Source organism: Parasteatoda tepidariorum, chromosome 6 (genome assembly GCF_982258835.1).
Source record: "Parasteatoda tepidariorum strain Cologne lab strain chromosome 6, Ptep-v5.0, whole genome shotgun sequence".
Taxonomy (NCBI): domain Eukaryota; kingdom Metazoa; phylum Arthropoda; class Arachnida; order Araneae; family Theridiidae; genus Parasteatoda; species Parasteatoda tepidariorum.
Genome location: NC_141760.1, coordinates 66,887,856 through 66,913,500, shown reverse-complemented (window position 1 = coordinate 66,913,500; position 25,645 = coordinate 66,887,856). Strand labels below are relative to the sequence as shown.

The following is a 25,645-nucleotide window of genomic DNA, read 5'->3' as shown; positions in this document are numbered from 1 at the left end:
TATAGCATGATAAATGGAAAAAGCAGACGATACTTTTAGAACTCTTTTTTAAGTTGACTGATTCAGACCGAGTTTTTGTGAAGAAGTGATGTAAACTCATTTTTATAACCGTCGTTGAACAGCCGGCCCAATTTTATGAGTTTACGACTGCTAATGTTCAACTCCATAGCCTTGTAATTGTGAACCCAATCCAGAAGACAAGGGAACTCCTGGATCGAGTATTGGGAGAAATTTGCCTGCGTGGAGGACTTTTTGATGGAGCTAACCCTCAATTGCGTTACATGGAGAGAAAGGCCTCATTGGAAGGCGAACGCTCTATCCCCTGAGCCATCGCGGCTCATGTAAACTCCTTATGGAAAATAAAAGACATAGTTTTTGTTGAGAAATGTCTACTACCCGTTACGGGATGCTAATTTAAAATCTAGCGGCCTTTAACGACTCGTTCTCTTTTATGGAGATTTTTATCTTATTTGTAGTTGGTCGCAATTATATAATACAAGGTTTTATTTCTTATAAAATTTGTTACCTGGGCAAAAAAAAAAAGAAATCGCAAATCCAGTTTTCTTTATTCCGGAAAATGCTAAACTATTAACTAAACAGGAGAGCGAATTGTTGAATGCCGCTGAATTGGAAAATCGCTTTCCGGATAAGAAAGATGTTTGAACTATCCACTAAAGAAATTTTTGCTGTTTAATTGGAACTGGTGACATCGTACGTAATCTGAAGGGATGCAATTGGATGCCTATGAGTGACGTCATGTGTAGGTTGGAAATGGTGAATGCTTCTTTGACATTTAAATAAATGCTATTCTATTTATATTATCCGGATCTTCAAATTAGCAGTACATCAGTTTCTTTCTTGAAAAAAATTCGTTTTTTTTTAAAAATTTGATGAAAAAGTTCCTTTCAAAGAAATGCAATATTTATTTTAAGTGTTCTTCATACTACAAAAAGCTCAAAAAAAATTTCGAATGATTTTATGTTTTGAACTATTTTTACTTGCTAATAACAATGATTCCTAGATACATATTTAGCTTTAATATATAGATAGGTATACTATAACCCCTTGCTTTAAAAATTTCAAAACATTTTTCCACTTGAGGAAAAGTTTTGCTGAAACTTGCCAAAAGGAAGAAACACTACGGGAAAGCATGTAGATCAATTTTATCCCATTGAAATGAAAATAATTACGATTATATTTTTAAATAAGTTTAAAAATAAAGTTTTTCAAAATTATACAATTAGCATTTTAAGTTATATAATTTACTGTCATGTTTTAAACTTTTTTCAATAGCATTAACTTTCTGTTTTAACTCACTCAAATTATTTTAAAATGATTAAATATTTTCTACATTTTGAAATATCTCCAAAAATTACAAACTAGAGGGGAAAAAATTAAAATTTGCCCAAATGTAAATACTTTTGAATTTTCTGATAATAAAACCAAAATTTCATCCAAAAATTTCAAACAAAAGAAAAAAATCATTGTTTTTCCAAAGTAAATATTGTTGAATTTTGTAAGAATAAAACGTATTAAAAATGGCAATAAATGCGATCTTGTAAAAATCTCACAGTAGAGTTACCCTTCAGTTTTCATGAACATAGTTTAGGAACCATGGAAAACAGGTCTTTCTAATGTTAGAAAAATAATAATTTAATAAGCAAATAAAAGAAAATGAATTTCACCTTGAATTAATTCAAAATCGCAAGGTTACGTGTTCTTGTTATTCAGTAGATGTTTGAAATACGTGATTATATAACTATCAGTTACAGAGTTTTCTATGTTATATAAAGAGTCTAACATAAAAAAAGATTCAAAATATCTTAAGCACGTTTAATTATTTCTGGAGGTTTGAGTTGACAATATCTGTCACTAAAAAAAAACTATGCATTCATTATTTTTGCCATAACTTTTAACTGTTCGTCAGATAAATTTTCCTTAAAAATCAGCATGGTTTTGATAAGTAAACTAAGTTAATATCAACATCTAGTACTTATAAGTTATATATTAAAACAATTATTTTATATGTGTTTAATCATGCGTAACTATTTTTATAGGTTTTTCATTTTAAGAGAAGAGGCATAAGTAATTTGTATTGAAAAACCACGTTACCGAGTATCTTGTGAATTAGATGATAATTATTAAGAAAGTTCAGGTAATGGTTATTTCTTGATATAGAGTGGCGCAGAATTTTTTGGTGATATGCTCATATTTCGGAGAGAGAGGGCCTTTCTGTTTTACACACAATTTATGTCTGACAATTTACCTTTTAAAAATTCCAAAGATTAATTAACTCCGTTGGACATCAGTATGATACTGTCGGCTTTTGATGTTTTTAAAACCTAAATAAGGAAATTAAAGTTAAACTTTGTTTATGAAATTCTACTATATTTTTTTTGGATTTAATCGCAAAAAAATAATTTCATTTCTATTCTTGTATAAATATTTACTACTATATGAGATTTATTTCTGAATGAAATTTTATCAACTTTTTATGAATGATGTAACGTAGAGTTTATATTATTCTATCTTTGTTTATAAATTGCGCAAAAAAAAACGGATCAACTTGAATAACTTTTGGTCTAATGATCGATTCACAATTATCAATTCACGCTCTAGTGCTCAATTGAATGGTTCGAGGGGGAGACTTCACATATGTTGATTAATTAGTGCAGACGATATTTTCAATTACGAAATCAGACACAAAAACGTACTGCCTCTGAATGGACGTGTCGTTTTTTCTTGACAGATTTGGATTCACAAAATATAGGGGTTAGCCGTAATCTGGGAAATACGGTCCCATTAGTTAAGACAAGAGAGCAGATCATATAAAATTCGTTTATGCAAAGATAATTCCGTTCAAAAAAATAAGCTTTAGAAAAGATTTGTTATTTTTTACTACTTTATTTAGAGTCGAAAATTTTTTGAATTGTAACGTACAAAATTTTTTACATCAATTTTGTATGGCATAATACAAAATTTGTGCGAAATCGGCCGAAGACTTCCCGAGAAATCGAATTTTTAAAAGAAGACTTTTTCATAATTCAGAATCAAAAATTATTCAGAATGATCTGTATTTTTTTCCTTCGTGTCATACATGTCTGGCTGAAAAGCAACATAAAAAGTTTCTAAAAAAATTAAACTTTAATATAAGTAAAAATAATATTTAACTGTGCAACATAAGTTAAGCAAATAATTTAAGTGCTTGCTGTTTAGGGAATTAATTGAAATCATTCACACCAAGTTTCAGAATTAGTAATAAAATTCGTCAACAGATGGCACTGATAGAACCCACTGATAGATGACTGATGGAACCAATGTTTTCAAAATGCCATTTCACAACGTGGGAAAATCTGAGGACATAATTAAAAACTTCATTGCAAATATTCAGTGTTTTAATAATCTCAAATGAATAAAAAAAAAACATTGTTTCATAATTTCTTTTAGTTATTAGCACCATAAGTTGGATTAACTTTAAATAAATCTGAAAATTGATGAAAATAAACCTTCATTAACAGAGCAAATCGTAAATATCTCCCTTTATTTTTATTTGAATTTGTGTTTAAAGTAGATAGTCATTTTTAGGCACTCAGTACGTCTATTCTATAGAGGGATTAATATGAGTTGCTGTATAAAAATAATTGTACATAATTAACAATAAAAATATAGTTATATATTATCATTCGGTGTTACTTAGATTTCTTTTCAATTTAGGATATCTTTTTTAGGAACATGAGCCTACAGCTACACTGTAAGCTTGGACAAATGAAAGTTTTCTATGTTTAAGACAAAGTAAATAAAACATGGTAGTTTTAGTTAAACCGAGTATAGAGTAACTTACACCAGCATTAAAAATGTTTTTTGGCTAATGTTAGTTGGTGATGTAATAACAAAAGACTTTTTGTCAAGAATATTCTGTCGCCACTCATGATTTTATGTATTATGCAGTCCTCTTATTAAGATGCAGATTGTGCAAATAGGATAAATTTTTTGTAGCTAAAAATATATTTAACTTTTACAGGATTTTGCATATTGCATGAGAATGTTTTTCGTTCATGGTAATGATGAAATAACAACTATAGAGGAGGCTAGTGAAAACACTCCATTGATAGCACCATCTGCACCAACTTATCCCACAGTTAAGCCGAATTCATGGAGGAGATACATAGAAGTAGACATTAAAGTACCTCGGATACAAACGATAACAGGAATACTATTGGGGTAAATATCATAACTAATAGCTTATGACTTATAATTATGAATGTCTGCCACAATAATCAAAGAGGATATAAGCCTTCTTGAATGATGCTTTTGGACGAGTTTTTAAAAACCTGCATATAAATGTTATTTAATAGCATGAATGTAATTTTGTGAATATAGGGTGCCTCAAAAATTTATTGGCAAGCTTTTACGAATGGAACATCAGGAGGATTGAGAACATAATAGCAACATATGAACGGAAATATCCTAATACATCGCAAGCTGGAGATCTGCTCGAAAGCGATGAGAATGAGCGTGGTCTGGTGATCTGATTACTTTCTCCACTGCTTACCTGATTTATCGAGTATTAATTTTTGTCAAATGGAACAGATTTTAAGCCTTTGTGTGAACTTCACCTAGTACGCCATTTTTGCTCATGGTATTTTATAAAAGTTTCCAACTAATTGTTCGCTCGGGTCCTTTCATAACTTTTGCTACTGTCTTCCTGCGAATGTTTCCAGTAATATGTTCTCTGCAATTCTCGATCCTTTCCTTTTGGTATGCCTTACCCCTTCTAAAACTTCTTCGCAACATTTCGGAAACACTCCTTACAGTAGAAAATTTTGTGCTGTATGCATTAATACATATTGTGTTTTAATATATAAAGAGTATAGTCTTGAGATCCCGAGATTAAACCCGTCTTCACTGTACTGAAAGAACCTTCATCGCGAGCTCATCTTGCCATTACCAGACAATATTATTGCTTCATCAGAAAAATGCATAATTTTTCCGAAGAAGCAAATGTAGTATAGTATTGAGATCACGAGATTACCCTCAGTCCTCACTGAAAGCTCATTTCGTGATTGTCAAGCAGTATCATTGCTCCTTCAGAAAAAATATATAATTTTGTTAAAAAAAGTTATTAATTTAACCACTGTTTTGTTATCTTTCTACCTTTCAAATAATAATATACTTCTTCAACCCGATATTAAGAACACAATTTATTTTTTTGGCGAATCTATTTCTATGTCAAAGGAAGGGATTTCACCAAATGTAAACAAAGCTTCCTCGTTAAATCTTCGGACGATCCTGTTACGCGAAATTTAGTTTTCGAACCTGCATTGCCAAACTAGGTTTTTTTCATATTTTTCAGTAGGAGGAGTTTAAGGGGAGAAACATTTCCAAAAGTAGGCCAAATTCCAACTTGGTTAAAAGATAAAAAGACTAATGTTTTGCAAATTTCTAGAAAGAAGCAAATCTATAATATCTCTTTTCTTATAGTTTTTAAATTATGAAATTAACATTAATCCATAGAAGTTTTCAATGAATAAGAGTGATTATACAATTGAAATTATTTATATGTTATCATCATGGGCTATAATTTATTTCAGGTTGCTTTTATTGGGAATGATAGTGATGCTTGTGGCTGAAGCTATTAGAGAAAATCGACAACCTGATCCATTCCTTGTAGATTATTCTACATCGCCATCTCCTTTTGCTGGTATATAAATCAGTTTTCATTCACGTTATATGATATTTTAAAATAATGAAGATATATTTAATATAAAAGTAAAATTTTTAGCTAATTAATAATAATTTTGAAACATGTTTGCACAGGTTTCCTAAGATTACCGAACAAAGCATTTCACCAAGCTTGGGTCGAAGGTGAAGGTATTGCCGCTTATAGGAGAAATTTGGAAAAAGTTCTTTTCGAAAATGGTATGATTTTTAGGAAGACAATTATTTAAATTTTTATTTCCTAATGTAGTTAAGACTTTGACGAATTTAAACAATTTTAAATTTTATTCCACCTACATTATGTATCTTCCTTTTGCTTGAAAAAAATCTTTACCAGCTCTTTTACATTACAATTTATATTTATTAATATTTTTCACCCTTTGCATTTTTTTACTTATTCCTTACATAGACGCTCAAAATTAATGCTGCATTACCGTTAATAATACCGAATAATATTTTTTTTAGTATTAGTGATAAATATTTTTATGAAGTGAAAGAAGAATTAAGAACGGAGACCGGATTCACCGATCTCACCACTGAACACACATTTGAACCACTATGGTTCATACCTAATGCCAGTTTTAAAAGAATACAGTTTTCGTTCTCAGAATTCAACCAATTCTGCTCTAAACAGGAACTGTTCAGGGCAATTACAATAAAATAAAAGTAGCGAACTGCGGTGGCTCAGGAAATAGAGCGCTCCCTCCTAATGATGTGACCCAGGTATAATCGCAGAGTCGGCTGGATTATTCAAATTCCACTCCCGGTTAGCACAGAGCTGACATAAAGTATCCTCAGTAGAAGATGGATTATAGGTTATAACCCGCTTGCATCGAACAAACTGTTGGAGATTTACGCGGTTATCCTCCCCGTGTACCGCTGATACTTGTTAGTTCCATCAAAAAATCCTCCACGAAGGCTAGTTTGTCTCAGTATTTTATCCAGAAGTACTCTTATCTTTTGAATTGGGTTCAAAATTATAAGTCTACGGTGTTGAATATTGAGTGACGCAAACTCAGAACTGGATCGACTGATCAACACCGGTTATAAAATAAAAATAAAAGTAGTCAAAAATTGTTTTTACATTAAACAAACTTTTATCATAAATTTACTTAAGAGCGTAAATGTTTAAAAGCTTAAAAAAACTACCTAAAATTTGGTTGCGTACATAATCAGTATGATTTGGTAGTTTTGAACTTACTTTTTAGGAGTGGAATCACGTTCAATGCTTTAAACTAAGTTTAATCATGGGGTCGAGGAATCGAGTTAGGCGAGTTTCAATTGGGCAGTCCAGATTGTTCCGTTTAAGTAAACCAGCAATCTATACGGATCAATTTCTAGAAATAAGAATTTTCTTTACCTTGTAGTAGGGCATTGTCACCCCGGCAAATTTTTAAGTATCATAATTGTAACTTTTGAAATTGTTAAATTGTTCTATTCTTGAATATTAAATATCGTGTCATCAAATGATAGTTAAAGACATGAATGTATTTGAAATTCGGTCCTTTTTAAACGAACATGAAATCTGGGTTATTCAATATTTGGATTTAAAAAAATTACCTAAATATCCAACATAAGTGTTGAATAGGAATTTAAACAGGAATTTCAACATTTAAACAGGAATTTTGCCAAAGAGAGGATCTCCATCATCCACTCTACAAAAGTTTCAGAAAGGCAACGTTGATGTTCAAGAATTAGAAGATTGCGGCCTGATTGTTGAACACATGAAAAAAGCATTAGGAGGATGGTAAGTAGAAAATGATATTCTAGTCCAGATCTAGCTAAATATTCAAGCTTGAATCTTATATTGAATTAAATGACTTTCAACAAATATACTTCAGATCATAATTTTCAATTCTTAAACTAGTTGCATGTGGCAGAAGGTTCCTTTATTTTTTTAATAATAACATCATGTTTTGAGAATAACATGTGTCACAAACTGCTGCGATTAAATGCTTTACTAACTACAGCTGTTTTAAATACGATAAATTCGTTTTTTCTTCTTTAGGTATACATCTTTTGTCATCATTTATCATTTATTTTCTTTATAATGTATCTAATAAAGAAAAATACCCGTGCATTATCTTGCTTTAAAAATTACTTCTAATTATTTTCAGCATTGATGTAGCCATGTTGCCCGATCATTGTCAACCAGATACTCCAACATCGTGCAGTTCTACATACCCTTACAGAACTTTGAATGGAAGTTGTAATAATCTGCAACATGCTGATTGGGGTATGGCTATGACTGCTTTTAAAAGACTACTGAGACCTGATTATGCAGATGGTAAAAACTCCATACTTAACTTCTTATTATTATAGCATTGTTTTGCATTAATAAATATGAGATAAGAACAATCTCAGGTAAATGGAAGCATGAATTTGATTTTGGGAAAAACTGAATAGATGTCTTTTTTTTCCTTCCTGTATTTAAATCAGTAATTTTAGTAGCTTTTTACTCAAATATCTATTTTTGCCGTGAAAGAAAGCATCTCACAAAATTTTTTGGGATATTGTGTGTCCCAAAAAGGAACGGCGATTTGAAAAATCAATTAGAGATGTTAGACTTAATATATGGACTTACAATATGGTTTACTGCGTTATGCTTAAGAAACAGAAATTTATTCTTATGAAGTTTTAATATTAGCTATAAAGTTCGACAGATGACGTTGCTAATGAAACAACTAGGAAACAATGATTTCTTTGAGACCAGACCATTCAAAATAAAATATTTGAGTAGGCGTTTGTTAAGTTAGTCCTCATATTCCACCACCGTTGTGACTGTTGTTATTAATGGTTGATTTAAAAATATTAATTTATTGTTTTTCCTTGTTTTTAGTGCCACCTATTGACTCATTTTGTAACTAATTTTTAAACTTGACGAGAACAAAAAGCTGTTTTTTTTTAATTTAAAAAAGTGCAGCAAACGGTAGTTTTCTATTTCTTGCAGTTTCTATTTAATTAATTTTTCTAATCATCGGCCATTTTCAGAGTATTCGGAATTTATTCACTAGTTCTTTGGAAATTTATTACTCAAATATGTACTTTTAGAAAAAGAATTACGAAATCTTTATTGTTATATTCTAAGCAGGATACAATGCAGTTTAACATAATTAACAGTATTTATCAACATATAGTTTCATAATATCATCATTCTTTTTTTAAACTTTCAATTACAGTTATTTAAATGGCATATTGAAACATGACTTAGTTACAAGAAGAAAAAATGTTAAACCACAAAGAAGTTGAAAAAAATTTAAATATATTCCTTTAATTACGTTTGAAGGCATTAAATCCTCAAAAATTTGTATTGCTTATAAAATTGGTATTTGTATAAGAAACTTACAGTTTATTTAAATTCAAATTAATAGGGCATACATTAAATACCCTAATAAAGAATGAATTACTATACTATGCCGAAATATAGTATTTTAAAAAAAAAATATTCAGGATGGACTCAATGCTTTTTTTTGTCATCTTTGATATGCAGTAACACATAAAAAAAATCATTAAATTTATGTTGATAGTTTTTTTTATTTGCGTCTAAACTGTAAAAGCTACCGAAAGCATAAAAGCGACTTAATCCATTTAAGAACACTACAACATATCTGGTGGCCCTATCAAGCTCAATTGTGATTTTTGTTGTTTTTAATGCGACAAAAAAAAAAAAAAAAAACGTATGTTTGTACTTTGTGTACTAAAACTGTTTAAGAAACTTACAAACACGTAGCGTGCAAAAGATGAGCACCAAAAAATTTTTTCTGGCCCTAAAGCATGTGACTGTAACAAAAATTAATTTTAATAGGTAAATACAAATTTGCATTATAATTGATAGTAACTTTTAAAACAAAGCAATTTTATTTTAGTATCTGACAATGTTTATTGTTTATCAGTTATAGCTTAGTAAGAACTAAGTAAACGTCTTAATATAAATTTTTTTATTATGCTTTGATAGGTGTTTCACAACCTCGAATGTCCGTAACAGGAGATGAACTTCCAAATGCTCGATATTTAAGCAATAAACTATATACACATCGTTCAAGACCTAAGTGCAATGCTACTGTTTTAATAATTTATTTTGGTCTCTTTGTTGATCATGACGTCATCAGCATAGTGAGCAAACAAGGTAATTATATGAATATTAATGTTTATTATGTTAAATATAAATCGAATAAAATGCAAAGTGAATGAAATATGAATAACGGTAAAAAAAAAAAAGAAATTCATGATTGATGTTGTTGTTTTTTATAACTCTTGGACAGGCCAAGCCAAGCTTGCCAGCCATTCATCTTTTGCGAATTAAGGTGCGTAGGTGTGCCTATCGTTTAACGGTAGAGCATCGCAAGGGTTAAAGTACATCTTAGAACCCCACGGATAGATGGCAGCACCACTCATTCGTGAAGCCACTTCCTCAATTTAAACATAGATCTGAGGGGGAAGAAAATTTTTTCCAGATCCCCCTACCCATAATACAGTTTAGTGACCGAGCACAAGACTTTCGATCCAACAGATTTCACCACCAGGTATATTGCATGTTCTCGGTGGGTCTTAGCGAAGTTGAAATTGAACTCCGGTCCCTCTGGCCCGGAGTCCAAATCTATAACCACTAGGCTACTACAGCCTTTATGATTGATTGATACACAACACAGTATCCAAAACAAAAGCAAATCAAAAAAGTATTTGAAGTAAGAGATTGAAATTTCTATTTTTCTATGAAAGGATGAAATTCACTGAAATGAAATTATGCTAATTTCTTTATCTACGTATACTGGTAAGATATTGATAAATATGGATAAGAATTCGTCAAATCTTTTTCAAAATTCTGCTTTTATAAAGACGTCAAAATACTCATTGCATCAAGAGCACGAATAGACTCTATATTTTGGTTTACATTACTCAACCCTATTATTAAATCTACATTTAGTTTAGTTTAGTAATTAATAGTAAATCTTTAATTACTAAATTTTCTTATTGTATTTGTTCTTGTATTTAAATCAGTAAGGTCATATTTAATAGTTTATGGACGTAATGCAATTTAAATCATTGTTGCTAACTGTTCATTTTAGGTCATAATGGTGCTCCAATTTCATGTTGTCATCCAGACATTATTGAAAATCCATCTCTCATGCACCCTGAATGCATGGCCATAAGTGTTCCTGAAGATGATACATTTTATAGACCTCTTGGAGTCAAGTGTCTGGACTTCTTACGATCTATTCCTGTTCCTGGAGAGTGCCCGGGTAAATATGCTTCCAATCTAAATATATACATATACATATGGTATCGAAATGACCACATGAAATATTTATTTTTAACCCTCTTATAAAAGTAATTGGAATTAATCTCAAATTAATATTCAAACGAAGAATAAACAAAAACTGTATTAGTGTATGACAAACCTTTATTGAGGAGGGTGAGATAATAAAATCACCGCTATTGAGATTACGGATTGATTTTTATGGATGGTTTTAATAAAAAAAAAACTTAGATAACCTCTCTCTGTTTTCGTAGGCAATCAAGCAGATTTTGTTATTTTCAGTCCTGTTTTCCTCTGTTGTGATTTGTAAGATATTGATAGAGTTTTCGGTTTATTCTCACCTAAATATTTATTTGTGACTTCAAAAATTTTATACATTAAAGGTTATTTTTAAAAGAACTAATCTAAATATTAGAGGTTGCAAATACGACTGCTGATTATAAACTTCTAAAAAGAGCTCCTTTCTACCTTGATTTCTAATTAAAGGAGAATGCTTTAAAAAATTTCCTATCGCAGCAATTTTTTTTTTTTATGTTTAAAATTCTATTTTTGCTTTGATTGATCTTAACAGTGATCCGTTATATTTTGATAACTTTTTATAACATTAACATATTTTTTTAAATGAGTAATATATTCTTTACATTTTACTTACATTCTTTTTACAGATATCGATTTTTTTGTACATATAATCCATCGTTTATTTGCCTGATTCAGTAGAATTATTTATTAAATTTGCAATACTAAAATTTATAAAAACTAAAATTTTTTTTGTTTTATTTTAGGAGAAAGAGAGCAGATGAATTTAGTAACTTCATTTTTAGATGCTTCTGGAGTGTATTCGTCCTTTTACGATAAGAGTAATTTTCTGAGATCTCACAAAGATGGTAAGAAATAAAAATCTACAATTTTTTTTTAATGTTTAAATTTAAGAAAAATTATTTAATTAATTAATTATTATGCATTTGAAATTTTAATTAGGAAAACTAATTTTCTTTAGGTCAATTAAGAGTTTGCAATATTAATAATACAGAAATGCTTCCACCCGCTCATCATCTCAGTTATCAATGTGGTTTTCCAAAACAAAATCAATACTGTTTCCAAGCAGGTAAGTACACATTTTTATCAATTATTTTAAATTTGAACTATATTTAGTTGTTGAGCAAAATTGTGAAAAATATATATGGTGTTCTGTAATGATCAACAACAATTAAAATACACCATAAAATTCTCCCTTATCTAAATTGAAACTGCTTAATCTGATTGAAATCATTCACAACTCACTAAAACACACGCAAATAGCATGTCTAGTTGATTATTATGTTTCGCTAATTACTAAATCTCTTATTTTATTTCAAATTATCCTGAATTCTCCTTTAATATTAACTTCTTTTTAATTAACAGGTGATATGCGAGCCAATGAACAAGTGGAATTAACAGCCATTCATGCGATATGGATGAGAGAACATAATCGAATAGCCGAGAGATTTCATTCCCTCAATCCTCACTGGAGTGACGAAAAATTGTTTCAAGAGAGCCGAAGACTAGTTATAGCAGAACTGCAACACATTGTTTACAATGAATTCCTACCTCTTTTACTTGGTATATAAATCACTTGTGCTTTTTGTTTTCCTTTACATGGGTCTTATTTTAACTATTCACCATACATTTTCGTTTATGTTGTTATTGTTACTAATTCTGACGAAGTCAGACCAGGTGCAAAAGACCGTTGACTCGATGAAAGTGTAGTAGTGTATTAGATTAAATGTCCTCGTTGGTGAAGACCAATAGTGTAAGCCGTTTGCGTTTATATTTAAAGTTACCTTATGTATTTTTTAAAGAAAATACAAACACAATTTTGAATCTAAAAAAAGTAGTTTTAGTTAATTAATTATAAGAAAACTCCACATATTCCACGACTTATATAGCATTAAATTTTACTTATTGCACTCTTTTCGGATTGTTTTCATTTTCAGAAAAATAAGTTCAAAGTTCCATATAATACAAACATATTTTAAACATTAATTGAGAAGCTTTAAGGGGCCGTTCAAAAAGTACGTACATCCTGAAGGGGGGGGGAGGGGATTTGCTATTTTGTACGATTTTGTATGATGGGGAGGGGGAGGTATTATACAAAGTACGTACATAAAGTTGGGTGTTATTGTTTAAATAATTAAAATTAATAAATTATATTAAATAAATATTTAATTTTATTTAAAACATAATTATTTTAATTTTTATGAAAAAGGGGGGTAGACTAATAAAATGTACGTACTCTAAGGGGGGGAGTAAGACCTTGTGTACGGTTATGTACAAAGGGGGGGGGGGAGGGGTTAAAATTTCTCCATTTTTGTGTACGTACTTTTTGAACGGCCCCTAACTAAATCTTCGATTTTTAAATTTTTATATTTTAATGTTTACGCTTATGGTAAATTACATACATTTATATAAAAGTTACTACGGTTAATTAATAAAATGGAATAAATCATTAGTTACACAAAAAAATCGCGAAAAATATTCGATATTTAATGAATTTACAAGCGAAGAATGTAATATTAAATTGTACTAAAGACATACATATAGAAGAAAAAGTATGGGAAATTCTAGACGCTGATTTATTTTTAAAACATAAATGTTTTAAGTGTGAAATTTGCTGATGTGATTTTTTTTTAAATTTTATTATTTAGGTGAAGAGGTGGCAAATGACTACAATCTAATTATCGATCCTCAAAGAGGATTTGAGTACAACACTGCAGTAAACCCAAGCATGTTTAATGTGTTTGGTGCTTCAGCGTTTAGAGTAGGCCATTCTCTAATAGAAGTAAGAATTTCAATTTAAAGCTAATTTTATACTTTTTTCCTGGCATATGAAAGCATGTTTATTCAAGTTAACTTCTTTACTCTTATTTTTGAATAAAATGTGCTTTTTTATTAATTATACTATTATAATTGCATACTTTACCTATATTTCATCAGCCATTTTAACAAAATTTTTATTAATCATGTTTTTTTTATTATTTTGTATTTAAATTGTATAATATAATTTTGTATAATATTTTGTATTTACTTTGTATAATATTTTGTATGTTATTTTGTATAATATAATTTAGATCAAAATAAGAAAAAATATTTTATTACGCATTTTAATGATTTTTTCTGTTAAACTATTTTCTGATTTCTGTTCATTTAATGTCTCTTTAATTCTCATAATTTTTTTTATTTAAAGGGGATGTTGGATTTAATAGGCCCAAAATACTCCTCAATGAGACAGATTCCTTTGCATACTGCATTTCTCAATCCTCACATTTTTTACGAGAAAGGAATTGATTTACTTCTACGAGGGTTGGTTCGAGAAAAAGCAGCATCTGCTGATAGTTACATCACTGATGAGGTAAACTAATTCCTTCATCAAAAATTTGCTCATGTTTTACTTAATTTATCCAAAAAACGCTGCGCCTGTGCAGCTTTGGTTTCAATATATGACTTTCGTATCAGTGACTTACAAAAGAAAAATATTGTTTTCAATTATAGTGTAGAATTAACTATAAATAAACACAGAAATGTAAAAAAAGATTTTGTGCGTAAATAACAAAGAGAAACACACTATCTCCACCCCCCTTCTGCTTCATGAGATTTTTGAATAGATCTTCTTAAACACTTAATTATCGCTGATTTCAAATTTGCAATTAGTTTGTCTCTCCATGCTACAGATTTTATAAATAATATTTCTTTGCTTTACATTGTGTAGAAATGTACAAATTTAAAAACGTTATGTATTACAGGGAGTCACATAAATGTTGCGGCAGTGTTGTTAGTCACCTAAGGTGACTAGAGAGTGAGTGATATTAAACTCTAGTGAAAGGTGGCGCTGGACATTACTTATTGTACGTTTTCAGAACAAAATTCATATTATCAATTACAATTAAAATATTAAATTTCATTAAGCAAATCAACTGTGGTCTATCTTTTGACTCTTATTATTTAAGGTTTACTAGCGTTGTAAATGTGTATTATTATGTGACGTTCATTATGTAACGTATTTTGTTATGTAGTGTATTATTATGTAAGGTTTTCTATCTTTGCAAATGTGTATTATTATTATTTAAGTTTTATTAGTGTTGTCATGCGTGTTGGCATATTAGGCATGGCAGGTGGAAAATACTAGATCGAACTGGTGATACTCGTCGGCGGTAGTTTGAAGACCCATCATGATCAAAAACATTTAACAACATTTTCTAACTTTCCAATCTATTTTCATAATAAATAGAAAATAAAGACCCTTAATATGCTTATTTTTCAAGTAAATCAGACAACTGAATACTTGAAACTATGTTATAATAGATTGCAAAAATGATTTTGCTTATGAAAAAAATAAAATATCTGCATTGCTTTCAACAAACAAGTGAGATACCATAAATTCCCCATATATAGATATGATTCTTATACTTTTGACTTTAGTGATATTTTTACTAATGAAAATGTATTATTATTTAGTTATTTTCTCATTGAATTGCACATTTTAGGTTCGTAATCGGTTGTTCCAACCCCACACTGGAAACCACGGAATGGATTTAGCTGCTATTGGAATTCAGAGAGGTCGTGATCAAGGTCTTCCGAATTATCCGAAATGGAGAAAATTTTGTAATCTATCTGAAGTTAATACATGGGAGGATTTGTTTCAAGCAATGGATTCAGAACACGTTCAAAGGTTACGAAATGTTTACAGGTATGTACAAGATTCTGATATTTTGCTTAAGATCGAAATTTAGGTTACTAATAAGTACGGAGTTCCATCGAAAACCATGTTGCACTCGCATAAAAAATAGCTGAGTTCGTACGCTTCGGGAATATCGGAAATATTATCAGGAAAAACGAGACTCGAAAAAAAAAAAAAAAAAAAAGACTGGGAAAGACGTAATTTTACTCCAAAACCGGGAATTGTTGGAGAATTTGACGCCCTACCAAATTGCAGGATTTCACTCTTCTGTTTTCAACCGCAATTTGAGCTTACGCAGTTGAAAAATTGAACGAAAAAAAAAAAACTTTTTTTTTATAGACAGCTAGTAAGTGTATTCTCATGATTCTATTATTCTTAAGCGTTTCTGGAGTGTTGTCAATTAGATGTTCCAAGTTGAAACTTCCGCCTTGAAATTATTAACATGTTAGGTTTTTTCTTTAAATCCACTTTTGCCTTCTCAATTTTAAGTATTGATTTATTATGATAAAAATTATTGTTTTTTAATTTCGGATGAAGCCTTAAATATAAAGAACAAAACGTTTTTTATCGTCTGCTATATGATATTTGTTGAGGAAATTATATATTTTTAATTGAATAAATTTTATTCCTCAGAGTGTTTTTGATTCCCCATTTGTAATAAGTTTTGCTTGTTGCGGAATCACATCTGCTTTCGTTAAAAATCGTCTGCTTAGATAATTTTTTTTCCTGTTTGGTAAACGAAATAAAAGAAGATAGTATATACGTAAACATACTATTATTTTTCACTAAAAGCAGATGATTATTTTATGAAGCTGATTGCGGCTTTCACTTTTTACTAGTCATACATTTCTAACTTACGTATTTGTTAATTTCTTTTTTGTTGGTTTGGTTTTTATCATTAAAGTGAGTCTGACATTTTTTTTAAAACTAATTCTGAGGTTTTTAAATTGCAATCTATATTTTTTAACTATCCATCTTATTTATAATTCATTTTTCTTTAAATATAAGATTTTAATATATTGCATTTTTATAGTTTATTTTTCGTTTTTTTCCCCTTTTTTTCTTAAAAACGTTTGTTCAGTTGACTAAATATAATTTAATTTCAATTAAATACACATTATTTGTGCAAAATTTTTATTAATTTAGTTCTTTTTAAGGATGACTTAGTTGTTGAAAAGTTGTTCTTTTATTATGTTGCTTAATATGTTCTAGTTTTATTTTTTGTTTTCTTTCAGCTTTGTTTCATATTTTAGAACAATTTATTTATTTATTTTATAGCTTAGGTTTAAAAATATTGCACTTTTACCGTTTATTTATTTATTTGCTTGTTTGTTGATAAAAAGCATTATTTTTAAGTTATTTATTCTATTTGACTTAATTTAAAAAATACAGCCTAATTTTAATTAAATATATATTGTTCATATATTTGTTAGATTCTTTTGAAGATGGGTTGATAATTGGTGTTAAAAATACGATTTTTTTAAAACTATTTTCTTTTTAAATTTGTATCACTCACGTTTCAACTGATCTCTATTTTCTTCCGCATTTGAACGTGATAAGTTTTATTCAGCCCTGCTTTCCTCAGTAGTAATTCGTTAGATTTCAAAATCATTTAGCCCTCTTCTAAAAATATATTTTAAAAATGATCATTATGAATGGAAATTGTATAGTAATAAAAGTTTCTAATCAAGTTTTAGTTAATAAAGTTTCATGATTAATTATGAAAAAAATTAACTTAGAAAAGAGAAAGTTGCAGATTAAAATTCCCTTTGCAAATTAAATGATTTGTTATTGTGATGATGAAGTGTTTTTTCTTTCTTTCAATAGTTCCGTGGATGATATCGACCTAACACCTGCTGCTCTCTCTGAAAATCATTTACCTGGAGCTTTAGTAGGACCTACTCATGCCTGCTTAATCGCCAGACAATTTCAACACACTCGATACGGAGATAGATTTTGGTTTGAAGCTAAAAACCAAGTTGGATCTTTTACCCCAAGTGAGAACTATACTCTTATAACAAACATTCATATAGTAAATAAGCTATACTTCTGAGTTTTAAAAACCATGGGTTTGTTTAAATAGATTATTGTATTTTAAAATTAAATAATTTTAATTAAGGATTCATTACACACCAGTAACACTGGCAGATTCTTTCTAAAAATAATAAATCAAAAATTTCAAAAATTATGTTCGTAAAGTGGACTAAGAAAGAAAATAATTTTTTTTTTGTTTGTCAGACCTGATGAGAATTATCCTTTTATTATACTTTAATTCCATTTCACAGAAGCATAATTTTCGAAAGTCATATGGGGGGAGGAGTTAAAAAAATTACTTTATAAAAAACTCTATTTGCTTCAAAAATATACAAAATTATTTATTGTAATAAAAATTATTGTAATTATTGTAATAAATTATTGTAAATAACAGTCAACATGATTCAAGCGCTCAAAAATAAGCGCCTATTCTCAAGAGAAGATGACTTTCGATAGAAGTTTATTATGCCCTTAGTTTTTTTAATTATGTCTGACGAAAAATGAAAATATTTAACTTCGATAGGAACAATTTTTAACTCTTATCGCCTTCACGTGCTGAGCTCCAGTTGAAATTTAAGCACTCTAGCTGACCAGAAAGCAGTCAAAATTACGATCGACAATGAATTCTATTCGGCTAAAAATTTGTGTTATAAATTCTGCATGCAGTTATCAAGACATATATCCTCATCCAACATAATGATGCATTTTAGATAAGCACGTAAACAGTTTAAGCACTCTAGGTAGTCCGACAGTGGGCGAACTTTTGATTGACTTCGGATTCTCTTTGTTTATAATATGATATATTGTGCCTTTAGTGTTCAGGAAGCGATTGAAACTTTTGATATCACTCAACGCAGAGAGTCAGTTAAAATTTGAGTACAATAGTTAGTCAGAAAGATGTCAGAATTTCGATTTCAAATAAATTCTCTGAGGAGATAAATTGTTCATTTGAATTTTGCATTGTTATTAAGCATTGAGCTCTTTTAGAGATTTGGGTGTGCTAACCAGTCGGAAATTGATTGAAATTTCGATTGCAAGATACTAGCATTAAATGCGCGAAAGTGAGCAATAAAAGTATAGTAATAAAACTCCTTTTGGTATGAAGTGTTTTTAATTTCTAGAATTACATTCAGAATTATAACTTTATTTTTTTAATTGAATTCATTTTTATTTATTTCAATTTATTTATTAATAAATTATCATTTAATTTAATAATAGGCAATAAAAGTCAATTTAAGTAAATTAAGCATAAATTTCGAGAAGTGACAGGATTAATATCATATTAAAGAAGAATCATTGAAGACAAATTCGTAACAATCGATCTACATTAAGTTTTTAGTTTCAGTTTTGCCAAACAAAGCTTGTACTAATCATTAATTAAAAATTTTGATTTAAAAACGACAATAAATCCTTTTATCTTCTGTTAATTTTGCTTTTTATTGCCATATGTACTATATAGCTATGTGTCACATTTCAACAAAAAAAATTTAAGTTAAGTTTTTATTTTAATAACTCATATAATATGTAATAGGTCAACTGGCCGAGATATATAAATCAAGTGTGGCCCGCCTCTTCTGTGATAATTCAGATAAAATCGTAGAAATTCAAGCAGAGGCATTCAGGGTAATATCAGATGAGTAAGTATATTTCCGTCTTTTTTCATTGATTAATTATTTTCTGAAGCATACATAATAATAGAGAAAACATATCATTCTCTAAGAAGCGGAGTAAGACATATGACTAACATAAAGAGAATCATCATCATGTGTAAGCATTATTTACATCGTCGGGCGAAAGCAGTCAACCCGTCAATAGTGTTCCTATTCGGCTTACTGATATCAGCCTGGGGTCCCCAAAAAAGATAAATATTTGCCTCCTTTTTATTTCATCTATATCAAAAAAGAAAACAAGCTTTTCTAAGTTTCAAATGCAAAAATAAATGTAATTTTCGTATTTGTTTTTAAAAATCCGACTATTGTTTGTGTTTAACCAAGTAAAAAAAATAATTAATAAATAAATAAACTTAATAAAAATACCTTCCAGGAAAGCAAAGTCCTGCGAAAATGTCCCGCCTTTCTCACCCTTACAACGGCCTTGCACTGTTACTAAATCCTCGTAGCAAGTTTTTTTTCTTCATGTTGTGGAAGTTACTTGTCAAAAAGCATTTTTACCTTACGTCGTTTACTTGCATGTTTAAGTTGAGAATAGTTCTTCTATAAAGAGCTTTCAGCGCATTTGATGTTAAATCAGTTTCCGAAGACTGATTGCTTGTTAAGCATAAAATTTATTCTCTTTTATTAAAAAAATTACCGATGATCGCAAGATTGACAGACTAATTGAAGACGAAATCGACTTAAAAGAAGAAGAAAAAAAACTGGTGTTTTGGAGAGGGAAAAAAACACAGTTATTTTTTCTTACCAACTTTAAAAATTAGCTACAAGGCTTATCCACAGATGTCGTTTTAAAAAACAATATTTTTTAAATATCAGAAATTTGTAGCTGCAACTTGAGTCTTAGGATAAAATTTGTGGCGTAACTACCACTATAAATATTAAATACCGAATCACTAGTATATAAGACATGTCAACTTGATTCGATCTTGAAGTACCTTTTGATAGATGAAGGTTGACATAGTCTATAATCAAATTCCCCTCAAATTAATAGATGCTTTTCCAATCTTGTATCTGCAATTGTCTCACATCAGGGCGTTATAAAAAATTGAATCTTAATATAGTTAAATATTTCAACTATAAAATAAATCAGATTTCTAAACAAAACAAATAACTAAATTTCTTTTAAAATCTAGAACATCAATTAGCCTCAAAACTTGAAAATTTTGAAATGTTTCTTTTGCCTAAATTACTTTAGAAGTTTTTCGCTATTTTCTAACTACATCTATTTTCTAACTTCGAATATAAATCGAAGTTAGAAAGTTCAGTATTAAATGTACAAGACTAACATTTCTTCTTATGGAATATAATAATATTCTTATAACCAGAAATTTCGCATCAGATTAACTGTTCATTCTTAAAATATCATTTCATTACTCTTAAATTATCATGCATTTTTCAGGAATCCTGTTTTGCCTTGTTCAGAAATCGCAAAAGTTGATCTGAAGTTATGGATGGAATGAGTCTCCTGCGTATTTAATGAAATAGAATCACATCAAATGGTGTGAAATGAGAAACAAAAGCAAAACAAAAAATATGTGTTCATTTTTATTCAACTTTTTCAAGTTTCAAATGATGAGCGTAACCGAAGCTTGAAGTTGTATGTGGCAACGAAAAAGTCAAGTCATCGTTTTAGGAACTTTCAGTCATTGTAAATGTACAACAACTTTCTCATGAACTATTTCCCTATTTTGAATTTCATAATTACTTCACCTGACTTTTAATTTCAATTTAAAAGAAATACATTTTGTTTCGTTATTCGTATCATTTCCTTGAAAATAATTCAGGTCATTTCCATGAAAATGATTCCAATATAGGAGTCATGATCATAACCCCGCACCAATTAATGCCTAAATTCTGTTGCTAATGTGATTTATTTAACTTGATATTTAATTTCAATTAAGGAAAAGCCTTATACTTTAGTTTTAAATTTTAATAATTAGATAATTACTAATAATTTAACCAATTTTAACACTTTCTCTTGCAGTTTTTTACTGTATTCTAGGAGGAAAGTTTAAAATAAATTCAGTTTAGTTTTATTTCTAGTTTTTTTTCTTCAATTTCTTGAAGTTAGTGTTACATTTATTGTATATATTTTTCTGCATAAATTTTATTAGTTCTTTAAATTAATAGAATACACAATTATCTTCGAAATGCATTAGAAAAATAAGAAAAAATGATTCTAAGAGCAATTTTGTTACTTCTGCATTTATGGCTTAATTAATGCTGCTTTCTATAAGCAGTAATAGATATTCTGAAAAATTATTTCTAGTGAATTCATATGTTAAAATTACATTTCTGTTATAGATTTAGAGTTTTGGCGCAATTTCATTTTCTATGTATTTGTTGAAAATAAAGTATTTATTTTGTTTTATTTTACTCAATGTTTGAAGAATATTTCTTGTTCTCATTTTCTGAAAATTGACGTTTGTTATAACAAAAAACGTGCCATTTTCTCTTCTTGTGTGTAGTGCAAAAAAAATAAATAAATAAATAAATAAAAAAAAAATAACTGAAATATTAATAACTTTCATTCAACCAAGCAGATTCGAAATTTTCAATGTCATTTGCTTATAAATAGTACTTTTAGAAAATTATGAATTATTTTTAAAAGACTTACAAACACTTAATGAGAGAATATCTGAAATTTTATAATAGACTCAGAATGTTTGTACCAGAAATTTCATTTTTATACATTGTGGGAATTAGATAAACTTGTCCATTATGTCAGGAATATACTGAAAAGCTTTTTGTTGAACATAATTGAAAGAAAAAGCTATTAATGATTGGTGTTTTTCTTTTAAAAAAAATTTCTGCATAAATATAAAAAGTTAGTACTGAATAAATAAAAAATATATGGAATCAGTGTAACTTAGAACCAAAGCTTTCATCTAGACAGTAATAGGTCTTTTCAGGTCCAATAATAACCTGAAAATCTGTAAACTATTGGAATTAGTCCATTTCATTTAAATTGTGGACTTTTCCATTAAAAGTTGCATTGTTTAAGAAGTTGTAACGTTACTTCTATGAAATTTTAAAATTTTGTTTCATAATTAGTAAACCAATTTTATAATTAGTAAACCAATTTTATAATTAGTAAACCAATTTCATAAATGAACGCAAGAATTTCTTAATATACGTCAGAGATTCGCGAAAAGCGAAAAAGTTCAAAAAACACTAAGAAGATTGAACTTTCAACGCTCTTTTAACTAAACTATTAGAACCACAGTTTCCAAATTCTGCAATACTTCGATACTCAAAAATTCTTATCCCTTTAAAAGAAAAACTACAGTTCGATTAATTCAGATATTAATTAAAAGTTCGATTAAGTGACTTAAAATATTTTTTGTTTGCATACATTAACATATTTTCTATTCAGTTTTTTTCCTATTAGATGTCGAAAGGAAAACAATTTTCCTAATAATTATGAAACTAACTGCAAAATCAGCATTAGGAAAACTTGATTCCGTAAAATACGATTTGGATAAAAATTTAAAAGGATGTTAAATTGTGCAGTGAGCGAATTAAATTTAATCTAGGCTATAGGTACTTGAAATTGAAAATTGAGTTCTTGTTGCCATCTGAGTATTTTTTTTTCTGGATAGAAATTCATGAACGCCACAATAGTTTAAGTCATGGGTTGTGAAATCTGCATTAATTATGTTTGTCCAATGGGCAGGATTGGGTTTTCAATTCAATGCAACACACGTTTATAGGCAATATACGCTTACAACACTTTGGCTCAAAATTTTAACTAAACATATTTTCGTAATTTTTTCATTATTTTCCATTAATTTATGTCAAAATAAGTAAAAAATATTGTATTTAGCATTTTAATAATTTATAGTTATGAAGTACAGCATGAAACACCAGTGTCTTTTTCTGAGTTAAGGTAAAATCTTTCAAACGCGTCTCACTAACAAAAAATAATTTTTCCAATTTGCACTTATTTCCAGTTATTTAGATCTAAGCGAAACAAAATCAATTATTGATAAATTTTTAAGTATGAATAAAATAAAAAAATTCAAATTATTATTTTTTTTGGGGGGGGGGGGGATTTTATATTTTAGTGCAAATGCAATTCCGATACTCTAACAGATTTTTTTAGTTACTATTAGACTGTTTTTTATAATTAAAAAATACCATTACATATTTTTATTTGTAATTAGAGGGTCAGAGAAACAATATAAAACACCGGTGTCCCATCAGACTTAACAAAATTCTTTTCCTTCTTTAGTATTCATATTGATATTCAAATAACCACCAAAGCGATAATTATGAATAAGCTAATCATAAAAAGGAAGGAAAAAAATACTGTCAACTAATATATTGTATAAAAACATCAAAAATACACGCAGGTGGAAAAAAAAATACTCAGTCTGGGAAACGATCAACTCAAAGTAGCTCCTAAATTATCGTCTGCTTTTTTTTCATTTGATTTTGGGTTTCTTTTTTTATTTAAAGTTTATATGTTAGCCTGATATTTTATGACTCTTAGGACTCCGTATTTGAGTCTATAAGTTAAATTTGATCTAGTCAAGAAGTGCGTGGACATGAAAGATTTAGAACAACACCCATTTTCCCTAAGGGTAAAATAGAGATAAAGTAAAAATATTTTTTTCTTCGCTACCCTGCATGAAGTGGATGTAAGCAGCGAAACAGTTTTACAGGAGAGAGATTCTTGGATTCGAATTTCTTGGATACTCGCAGCTTGAGGGGACCCCCCCCCAAGAAATCGGGGGTGCTCCCCCCCCCCAAAAAAAAAATCACAAGTTTTGCCTGGCGTGTTAACGATAGTTATTCGCGAAAGCAAAGACCTATTGCGGGCGTTGTTATTTGAGACGAATGACTACTAGCAAAACAACACGAATATCAGTTGCATTTCTTCAATGTAGCATGGTAATCTTCCTTCCTTATTGTGTCTTATTAAATTTAAGAAAGAAAAATGTTTGATATTCTTTCTCATGCAAGCGAATATAAAATGGAATTGCTTTTTTTTAGAGAAGGAACATCCAAAACATGCGGAAAAATATTTGTAAATAAACAGAAAAAATATGTGTCTTCTTATTAGAGTTAAAATCTAATGCCTGCGAAATCAATCTATTAAATTTAAGTCCCGCAGTGAACTGATCGTGAAGACACGGTTCCCAGCAGATCACCGAAGTCAAGCATCACTGGCTACGGTCAGTGTGCGGGTGGGTGACCACTTGGATCAGTCTGCGTAGGGACCGAGGGTGTGCGGTATTGGTCCTCGTTAAACTATGCTACCGTAAAGTGCTCGACTTCGCGCGCAGGTCGTAAGCGGGGGTGCCATCGCCTCCGCAGAGGATCAAAATTGTGATGGCATGTCTTCGGATCATCCTCCGGGATGTTTCCCAGACCGTCGCCAATAGCCCATTGTGCAGCTCTAGTGCGACGTAAATTAACAACAACAACAACAATTAAATTTAATGATCTAATATGAAGGGTCGATTTAAACTTCATATTCCATACTTTTCTGAAGAATCATATTACTTCAAATATTAAAATATACAGAAACACTTAGTGTTACAACATTTAATTTTGCAAAAAACAAAAGTTTTTCGAAGTTTCAATAAAAAATCATTATTTATAAACTAAAAAACGTAAAATAAGGAATGTTTACGATAAAGAAAAAACGATTCTAAAAATCCCTTACATTGTTATAAAATATTTTCATATTGCTTTTTTTATTATATTTTTTTTAGTCTTAAAGTTCTTAATCTGACGTAGAAAATTATTCAGAAGAGAATTATCATCAAATTAGACAAAAATTATTTGCAAGTAAACTTTTTATTATTATATAAAACATAACACTTACCTGTTATATATATCCGGGGAATTCCAAATTGAAATGTTCTTCGTTTGAAAAGTGCATTCATAAATAATATATACATAGATTATAGATTATCTCTTCATTAATTTAGGATGACATACCACACAATAAAATTTTATAATTGTAAGATCTCGATATGAATTTCACTAACTTAAACGCAATGAGCTTATTTAATTTTAAGTTAAATAAGCTCATAACTGAATAACAAAATAGCTGAATTCTAGTTTAAATTAAGCATTCAAAATTTAAAAAAAATACTTGCTAAGAAAACGATAAAAAATTTATTAATAATCAACGCAAATGATACTATTTCAAGTAATTCGGGTGATTCTTTATTGTTGTTCTCCGTATTATATAGATACAGAAATGTATATTATTCTATGAAGAAGAAGAATATT

The 25,645-nt window shown here is 29.2% G+C and overlaps 1 protein-coding gene across 7 annotated transcripts in view; it reads left to right on the top strand.

Annotated features, from left to right (window-relative positions):
• The window catches only part of LOC107448435 (salivary peroxidase/catechol oxidase), a 36,682-nt gene extending 14,913 nt beyond the window's left edge, over positions 1–21,769 (top strand). For 3 of the 7 annotated variants that reach the window (XM_043050581.3, XM_043050578.3, XM_071178526.2), the window contains exons 2-18: positions 2,058–2,155; positions 4,022–4,221; positions 5,592–5,701; positions 5,818–5,919; positions 7,339–7,465; positions 7,836–8,005; positions 9,674–9,844; positions 10,785–10,958; positions 11,758–11,859; positions 11,973–12,080; positions 12,377–12,574; positions 13,660–13,793; positions 14,199–14,363; positions 15,496–15,698; positions 17,517–17,686; positions 19,255–19,360; positions 20,796–21,769. In XM_043050581.3, the coding sequence (XP_042906515.2) occupies positions 2,132–2,155; positions 4,022–4,221; positions 5,592–5,701; positions 5,818–5,919; positions 7,339–7,465; positions 7,836–8,005; positions 9,674–9,844; positions 10,785–10,958; positions 11,758–11,859; positions 11,973–12,080; positions 12,377–12,574; positions 13,660–13,793; positions 14,199–14,363; positions 15,496–15,698; positions 17,517–17,686; positions 19,255–19,360; positions 20,796–20,856 (2,325 nt within the window). In that variant the 5' untranslated portion in view covers positions 2,058–2,131 and the 3' untranslated portion in view covers positions 20,857–21,769. Of the gene's footprint in view, positions 1–755; positions 775–822; positions 842–2,057; positions 2,156–4,021; positions 4,222–5,591; positions 5,702–5,817; positions 5,920–7,338; positions 7,466–7,835; positions 8,006–9,673; positions 9,845–10,784; positions 10,959–11,757; positions 11,860–11,972; positions 12,081–12,376; positions 12,575–13,659; positions 13,794–14,198; positions 14,364–15,495; positions 15,699–17,516; positions 17,687–19,254; positions 19,361–20,795 lie in introns of those variants that run through there. The other 4 variants (XM_043050596.3, XM_043050592.3, XM_087165994.1 and 1 more) reach the window with 3 other exon arrangements.
• The last annotated feature ends 3,876 nt before the right edge of the window (positions 21,770–25,645 follow it).